This window comes from Megalobrama amblycephala, linkage group LG24 (assembly GCF_018812025.1).
Source record: "Megalobrama amblycephala isolate DHTTF-2021 linkage group LG24, ASM1881202v1, whole genome shotgun sequence".
Classification (NCBI taxonomy): Eukaryota; Metazoa; Chordata; class Actinopteri; order Cypriniformes; family Xenocyprididae; genus Megalobrama; species Megalobrama amblycephala.
This window is the reverse complement of record NC_063067.1, coordinates 14,907,437-14,916,213: the sequence shown is the minus strand read 5'-3', so window position 1 is coordinate 14,916,213 and position 8,777 is coordinate 14,907,437. Positions and strand designations below refer to the sequence as shown.

At 34.9% G+C, this 8,777-nt stretch overlaps 1 protein-coding gene across 3 annotated transcripts; it reads left to right on the top strand.

Moving 5' to 3' along the window:
• The first annotated feature begins 166 nt into the window (after window positions 1–166).
• Window positions 167–8,536, top strand: LOC125260426 (isocitrate dehydrogenase [NAD] subunit gamma, mitochondrial-like). Of its 3 annotated transcripts, none has more exons than XM_048178784.1 (13): window positions 167–1,292; window positions 1,578–1,625; window positions 1,998–2,003; window positions 2,535–2,632; window positions 2,707–2,822; window positions 3,990–4,050; window positions 4,133–4,265; window positions 4,341–4,474; window positions 4,742–4,844; window positions 5,465–5,611; window positions 5,693–5,824; window positions 7,522–7,582; window positions 7,752–8,536. In XM_048178784.1, exons 1-12 carry the CDS (start codon window positions 1,209–1,211, stop codon window positions 7,573–7,575), a joined length of 1,116 nt encoding a protein of 371 aa, XP_048034741.1. In that variant the 5' UTR covers window positions 167–1,208; the 3' UTR covers window positions 7,576–7,582; window positions 7,752–8,536. The 3 variants fall into 3 exon arrangements, with proteins under 3 accessions (XP_048034741.1, XP_048034740.1, XP_048034739.1); XM_048178782.1 differs by having other exon boundaries at window positions 187–1,292; window positions 5,693–5,787; XM_048178783.1 differs by lacking the exon at window positions 1,998–2,003 and having other exon boundaries at window positions 186–1,292; window positions 5,693–5,787.
• The last annotated feature ends 241 nt before the right edge of the window (window positions 8,537–8,777 follow it).

Below are 8,777 nucleotides of genomic sequence, written 5' to 3'. Positions count from 1 at the left end.
TATACAAATAAATTTGAATTGACTTTAAAATACTTCTTTAATAGTATGTTGGAAAATATGCCTACTGTCAATTTAACACGAAAAATCATAATTCTTTTTTAGGTACTATTTTAATAGCATTTTTTTCAGTAACACAACTCGTATTGATTTATTTCATTTTGGAAACAACATCTTTATATTATAATATTACTCTTAATATTTTCTCACATGGTACAAATGGGTCTTTATAGGTAGGCTATATGAAAATATAGCTTTGTCTCATTATATTTGGGAGTCCTTGGCATCAAAAGGTTTGGAAATCCCTGATTTAGGGATTGCCACAGGTTTTGGTTGCCACATTGAACAAAAGAAAATAGATTATTAGGGGTACAGGGTTTCAAATATGTCTGCTCTCTTATCTAAATGCATTATTCTGTGTAGTAAAAGGTCATTATATGCTTAAAAACTGTTCTCTTTTTAAAAATTACAAAATTGCTTAAAGATTTTCATATAAGTAATGTTTTATTTTGAATGAAAATCATCACCATACTTCTAGGCCTACTTTCCAAATAGTTTGGGAAAGAAAATCTAACAACCGGTTCTTGTCTGCTGCTACATGATTCATGAGTCCAAAGCACATTAAAACGATTCAATTCAAATGTGTGTTTATGGTTGTCCATATGATTCAATCACGTAAATTCGCATCCTTCTGGTAGTTGTAGTCCTAACAACGTGTTAGCAAATTTACTTAAAATTAAATAAAATAATAACGTTTGAGCTATAAATGTATGTAATTTTTGTTGTAGCACAAAACCTGAACGTGTTTTCAAGTAATGTTAATCACAGACCTTAATGGATCGAAAAACGTTTAAAAAACAAAAAACATGGCGAGCGAATGTGTTGGCCTACAAATTGACGTCATGACTGAAAAGCACAACAAGATGGATACACATAATGGCTATATCCTAATTTATGTTTTTATTAAATTATTTGTTTTCCTATTTGTTGTGAGTTGTATATGTTTGTACGAATTTTGTACATACTGGTATTTAAAAAAATAAATAAAAAGATACACATAATGGACGCTAGAGCGCGCCAAAGGCAAAGTGTGTTTGGTTATAAAAGTTATAATGATTGTGGAACAGCACCGCTGGCTCAAACACAGCACGCGGCGGCATTTATTTCGGTTTGTTTGCTGATGTCAGAGTGCAGGCTGAGCTTAATCCAAAATGTCCATAGCAGCCAGACCAGCACTCTTCCTCTCCTCAGCGCGTCTGCAGCCATGGACCGGACTAAAGTTCACGGCAAGAAACGTAAGCATCCGCCTGAAATGTCATCATCAGTCAAAATGTCAAGCACGTTTAGTTTGCCGTGTGCAGAATATAGAAACAGATATTATTCGTAAAGTCAGGTCGGGGAAAGGTGTCCTTACAGTCTCTGACAAGGTCACTCACTGTCTCATACATGCTACACGTGTCATTGGTGCATTCATAATGAAGCAGTTTGCCATTAGTTATTTTATGACGGACCAGGTAAAATGAACAATGCTATTGTCTCTGGATGCATTTATCTTTTTTATGTTATCCCTTAATGTCCAGCTAAAAAGCCCTGCAGTGTGCTGCCAGAGGGAGAAGTCCTCATATACTGTAAGTTTGGATTGAAGTCTTGATTTATTATAATATTCATTTCATTATTAATGAAAACTAATTACAGCATGACTGATTTTTTTTCTTGCAACGCTTTACTGTCACCTCAATCCCCCTCCCTATTCATCTGAAATGACCTTAATTTAAGGGCTGTGATATACTTTGAGTTCGGAGGTAATATCTTTATTGTGGTTAAAATGATTGATTATTAAATCTTTATTAAGCACTCAAATGCAGCTCCACTGTTCCTCTTCTCTCTTGTGCCTGTAAGCTGATTTGTGTAAGCATAACCAAAGCAGAATGGATTTGACTCTCTCCTCTGACTAACCACTGCTGTTTGCTCCCTCTGATTCATCAACCCACCATGACCAGACTATTGTGAGTACTGGTTCTGCAAAATATAAATGTGCTTACAGGTTTGTGTGGTATATTTTTGATATCTGGGCTTGACATTTAGATCATCAACAGATACCTTAAACATCCAGTTTGCTTACAGGTATTTGATTAGTTTTTTAGAATATAAAATGGCAGTGTTTTGGTACATTCATCTCAATATGGCATTTAATAGCAATAACAGCTGAATATATATTAATTTCAATCACATACTTAGCATATGTAATTTGGCCCGAAACATTAGACTGCTACAAAAGCGTTAAATATAGCTAAAATATTGTAGCAAAAATTATTAAATCATCTTCGTCATATGGAAAACCATATAGTTTGTTTAATAAAGCGTATGGTTTTAACTACGCTGCCATTCAATATATATCTTGGTGACTCCAAACCTTTGATTGGTAGTGTTTAATAGTAGTGCATTGGTAGAATTGAAAGCTGATGAGTGGACTAGCTTCACATTGTGACCTTTGCCCTTCTTTTGTCAATGATTGGTTTTGCATCTTTACCCATCAGCCCCCACCTGCTAAATATGGAGGCAGACACACTGTGACTTTGATCCCTGGTGATGGCATTGGACCAGAACTGCTAAACCACGTCAGAGAGCTTTTCAGGTTTGAATATAAAGATCTCTATAAGCAGACTTCACCTACAAACTTATGCTTTTAACATTCAACAATATTCCCAGATTCTGCTGTGTGCCTGTGGACTTTGAGGTTGTCAAGGTGGATTCGGCTGCTTCCTCTGAGGATGACATCAATAACGCTGTTACTGCAATCAAACGTAATGGAGTAGCACTTAAGGGTGAGCATGAGAATATGGTTCATTAACCACAGAAATGTTTGTTATAAAAAAAAAAAAAAAAATATATATATATATATATATATATATATATATATATATATATATATATATATATATATATATATATATATATATATATGGGATATAAATATATTAGTAACACATCAGTTATCTACGGAAGAGGATTAGGGCCAAGCAATAATAAAAAAATAAAACCATCTCGAGATTAAAGTTGTTAAATTTCGAGAAAAAACTCGTTAAATTTCGAGAAAAAAAGTTGAGATAAAATGTTGAGAATAAACTCGTTAAATTACGAATTTGTTCTCATAATTTAACAACTTTTTTCTCGTAATTTAATGTTTATTCTCAACATTTTATCTCAACTTTTTTCTTGAAATTTAACGACATTTTTCTCATAATTTAACGAATTTGTTCTCATAATTTAACAACTTTTTTCTCGTAATTTAATGTTTATTCTCAACATTTTATCTCGACTTTTTTCTCGAAATTTAACAACATTTTTCTCATAATTTAACGAATTTGTTCTCGTAATTTAACGACTTTTTTCTCGTAATTTAATAACTTTATTCTCAACATTTTATCTCGACTTTTTTCTCGAAATTTAACAACATTTTTCTCATAATTTAACAAATTTGTTCTCGTAATTTAACAACTTTTTTCTCGTAATTTAATAACTTTATTCTCAACATTTTATCTCAACTTTTTTCTCGAAATTTAACGAGTTTTTTCTCGAAATTTAACAACTTTAATCTCGAGATGGTTTTATTTTTTATTATTGCTTGGCCCTAATCCTCTTCCGTAGTTATCAGACGATTCTAGATATTTAATTGCTCATGCTCATTTCCTCTATTTTTTTCTCACAAGATTACCTTACACACACTTAATGTTAATCTTAACAATCATTTAATAACACTTTTAAATATTCAACAAATTTGAAAATCAATATTAATTTTAAACCATGCCAAGATTCACAAGTAGCATATTAAAATAACTGATTAATATTTTTAATTTTAGACTAAATGGTAAAGAGTTTTAAAATCGACCACTGTTATCGGCCATGACATAAAAATAATTATAGGTTTATCATTATATTTAAATAGTGGTGCATTCCTGCTGTATATGGTATAAATCAAGACTCTTTTACAGGTAACTTGGAAACTAATCACAGCCTTCCTCCATCTCATAAATCCAGGAACAATTTGCTTCGGTAAGATATTTTAGATAATTTTTAGATATTTTGTGATAAATCCAAGGGTAAGTTTATATAAATGTTTTTAACTCTTCTACAGTACATCTTTGGACTTGTATGCTAATGTGATGCACTGTCAGTCTCTTCCTGGAGTCCCGAGCCACCACAAAGACATTGATGTTATCATCATTAGGGAGAACACTGAAGGAGAATACAGCAGCTTGGAGCATGAGGTTTGTGTGTTTGGGTCTCTTACAGTTTGAGGACACCAGGTACTGACCCATTCCTTAAAATCTTCTCTCTTCCAGAATGTTCCCGGGGTGGTGGAGAGTCTAAAGATCATAACACGTGTGAATTCATTGCGGATCGCTGAGTATGCCTTTAACTTGGCCAGGGAGAAAGGCCGCCGCAAGGTCACGGCAGTACACAAAGCTAACATCATGTGAGAGTCTGTACTTACTTACAAATGACTCGCCCTGATTTTCTTTCAGCCAATTCATCAGGCAAAATACAACATATCTGCATATAAAAATTTGGGGTTGGTCAGATTGTTTTGAGTTTTTTTATATATGAAGCAGCACAACTGTTTTCAACATTGATGATAATAATAAGAAATGTTTCTTGAGCAGCAAATCAGCATATCAGAATGATTTTTTGAAGGATCATGTGACACTGAAGACTGGAGTAATGTTTTTCCTTTGCTTCATAGGAAGCTTGGTGATGGCCTTTTCCTGCAGTGCTGTAAAGAGGTGGCAGCTGGATATCCTGATATCACATTTGATGACATGATTGTGGATAATACCACGATGCAGGTATATAAATGGTGAACTACATAAGTGGATGATATTTTATTGTATTATTTGTTATATTTATTATATGTTATAGTAAACCTTAACCTTTCAACCTTAATTGAAAGACTAAAAAAGATGCATTGTACATCGAGATCACAGCACAAGCAAATTTGCTCACACTAGTGTTCAAAAGTAAGATTTTCTTTAAGAAAATTAACACTTTTAATCAGTAAGGATGTATTAAATTGATCAAAAGTAACAGTAAAGACATTTAACATGGTTTCCACAAAAAAAAAAAAAAAACATTAAGCAGCTCAACTGTTTGAGCACCAAATTAGCATTAGAATGATTTCTGAAGAATCATGTGACACTGAAGACTGGAGTAATGATGCTGAAAATTCAGCTTTGCCATTACACTTTTATTGTAATAATATTTCACAATATTAGTCATTTTACTGTGTTTTTGATCAAGTAAACGCAGCCTTGGTGAGCACAAGAAAAAAAAAATCTTACCGACCCCCAAATATTTGAGCAGTAGTGTATGTCCATAGAAAGGCTTAAAAACAGACCCATAAAAAGCTACAAATAATTACTCTATTAGACATTATAAGAATATGTTTATATATCATGTTTCTGTATAGATGGTCTCTAAGCCCCAGCAGTTTGATGTGATGGTGATGCCAAATCTCTATGGAAACGTGGTGAGCAATGTGTGTGCTGGACTTGTTGGAGGTCCAGGTCTAGTACCAGGAGTCAACTACGGCAAGGACTATGCTGTTTTTGAGACCGTAAGAAATAACAGAGCAGGTACTGGATATGTCAGCTGTCGGAGTTACTAGAGGACACATGGGTATTCTTTGTTTACACAGGCCACTAGAAACACTGGAAAAAGCATTGCTAACAAGAATATTGCAAACCCCACAGCCACACTGCTGGCCAGCTGCGTGATGCTGGATCACTTAAAGTGCGTGTGTATGAATATTCATATTATTTTCTTCCAGGTATTATGAGATCCTCATTTCTTTCATGCATTATTACAACCCGAATTCTGGAAATGTTAGGACATTTTTTTTAAATTTGAATAAAATGAAAACTAATCATGTCACAAATCACATGAGCCAATATTTTATTCATAATAGAATATGGATAACATAACAAATGTTTAAACTGAGAAATTTTACACTTTTATCCACTAAATGAGCTCATTTCAAATTTGATGCCTGCTACAGGTCTCAAAAAAGTTGGCACGGGGGCAACAAATGGCTGAAAAAGCAAGAAATTTTGAAAAGATTCAGCTGGGAGAACATCTAGCAACTAATTAAGTTAATTGATATCAGGTCTGTAACATGATTAGCTATAAAAAGGGATGTCTTAGAGAGGCAGAGTCTCTCAGAAGTAAAGATGGGCAGATCTGTGAAAGAGTGCGTAAAAAGATTGTGGAATACTTTAAAAACAATGTTCCTCAATGTCAAATTGCAAAGGCTTTGTAAATCGCATCATCTACAGTGCATAACATGATCAAAAGATTCAGAGAAACTAGAGAAATCTCTGTGTTTAAGGGACAAGGCCGAAGACCTTTATTGGATGCCCGTGGTCTTCGGGCCCTCAGATGACACTGCATCACCCATCGGCATGATTGTGTCAATGACATTACTAAATGGGCCCAGGAATATTTCCAGAAACCACTGTCGGTAAACACAATCCACCGTGCCATCTGCAGATGCCAACTAAAGCTCTATCATGCAAAAAGGAAGCTATAAGTGAACATGGTCCAGAAGCGCTGTCGTGTCCTGTGGGCCAAGACTCATTTAAAATGGACCGTTTCAAAGTGGAAAAGTGTTCTATGGTCAGGCGAGTCCAAATTTGACATTCTTGTTGGAAATCACGGACGCCGTGTCCTCCGGGCTAAAGAGGAAGGAGACCTTACAGCGTGTTTTCAGTGTTCAGTTCAAAAGCCAGCATCTCTGATGGTATGGGGGTGCATAAGTGCATAAGGTATGGGCAGCTTGAATGTTTTGTAAGGCACTATAAATGCTGAAAGGTATATAAAGTTTTTAGAGCAACATATGCTCCCCTCCAGACAACGTCTATTTCAGGGAAGGCCTTGTGTATTTCGGCAGGACAATGCAAAACTACATACTGCAGCTATTACAACAGCACGGCTCCATCGTAGAAGAGTCCGGGTGCTGAATTGGTCTGCCTGCAGTCCAGATCTTTCAGCTATAGAGAAAAATGTGTCAAAGACGACCACAAACTCTTCAGCAGCTGGAAACCTATATCAGGCAAGAATGGGACCAAATTTCAACACCAAAACTCCAGAAACTCATAACCTCGATGCCCAGACGTCTTCAAACTGTTTTGAAAAGAAGAGGAGATGCTTCACCATGGTAAACATGCCCCCGTCCCAACTATTTTGAGACCTGTAGCAGGCATCAAATTTGAAATGAGCTCATTTTGTGCATAAAATTGTAACATTTCTCAGTTTAAACATTTGTTATGTTATCTATGTTGTATTGTGAATAAAATATTGGCTCATGTGATTTGAAAGTCTTTCAGTTTTCATTTTATTCAAATTTAAAAAAAAACGTCCCAACATTTCCGGAATTTGGGTTGTACATAAACTATAGTTATACATACAAAGTCAAGAAAATTTTGCTGCAGGACTGTGCATTACATTCATGTCCTTTCCCTTTCCTAGGCTTCATGCATACGCCAGGATGATTCGAAAGGCAGTTCTGAAAACTTTGTCTGAAACCCGGGTATGATGCATGCTCAATCTCGTTATGTCAAAGTGCTGTAAGAATGCATGCCATTCACCTAAGCCAAATCAGCTAACGTTACTCTTGTCCACTCAAACACATCTGCAATACTACATCTCTCATTCTTTCTGTACTCCTAAAGCTTGTATAGTCATTTGTTTCCTTGCAGTTGCAGACTGCTGATTTGGGAGGTCGGTGCACTACATCTGAAGTGGTCCAATCCATTATGCAGGAGATCCAGAGAGGAGGACCACGCACATCAGAGCAGATCTGAACTTCATTTCAGCAGCTTCTAGAGACCACAGGAACAATCCAAATACATGCCTAATTCTTCTGTGAGAAACATTGTGAACTCTTCAATGAAAAGATACTGAGACTGTGAATATGTAGGTTGAAGTGTGTGTTAAAATTCATCCTTGTTTCTTTTGTAATTTTTGAATCTGTGTATTTAACTGTATAAATGTTGCGGATGTTGTTTATCTGTTATGATCAGGTTAAGTTAAAGCCTTTATCTGAACTGGTATGGACAGGTTCTGTATGAATTTTTTCATGGATATGTATTGCCTGTTTATGATGCACCAAGCACTTTCATTAATACATTTCTAACTATTACCTCATCAAACTTTTGTTCATGCCTCCAAAGACTTAATTTCATGAAGTTCAGTGAAGTAAAAATTATATGACTTGGTTTGAACTTTTTTCCAATAGGTGGCACTAAAACGCTGCACTTCAGCGTCATTAAATTTGGATGCTTTTTGACATTAATTTGTGAATGTTCTAAAACGTTTTGACATTGCAAGTTATATATGTTTCCATTTTCAGCACTAAAAACAATGTTTATTTTCAATGCAAGTGTGCAGTAATTGGTGACAAAAATGATGTATTTGAACATAAGCTTGCCATTTAAATGTTTTCAACTTTGCTGGTCATTAATTAAATATTTTGCATCATGAATCCTGTAGGAATGTTGAGCGTCTTTGAAAACAAAGTAAATCTGTCATCAGTTAAATCGAATTCAAAAGTCGAGAGGTTGAGATACTTGCCCAAAACGCATGCCTTATGAAAGTTCTCTGTACGAAAGTGTTGGCAGTCGTTGCTGTATAATTATGATTAATGCTAGCCATTCTTTTGAGGTTGATTTTTTTTTTTTTTTTTTGGTTCATCCAAAAGTATTTTCCATTTTTTATGAATGATG

Coding starts and splice junctions, on each gene's coding strand:
- LOC125260426 (XM_048178782.1), top strand. CDS start 1,209: ATGTCCATAGCAGCCAGACCAGCACTCTTCCTCTCCTCAGCGCGTCTG. Junction 4,266..4,340: donor ACAGCAGCTTGGAGCATGAG/GTTTGTGTGTTT, acceptor TCTCTCTTCCAG/AATGTTCCCGGGGTGGTGGA. Junction 4,475..4,741: donor GTACACAAAGCTAACATCAT/GTGAGAGTCTGT, acceptor TTTGCTTCATAG/GAAGCTTGGTGATGGCCTTT.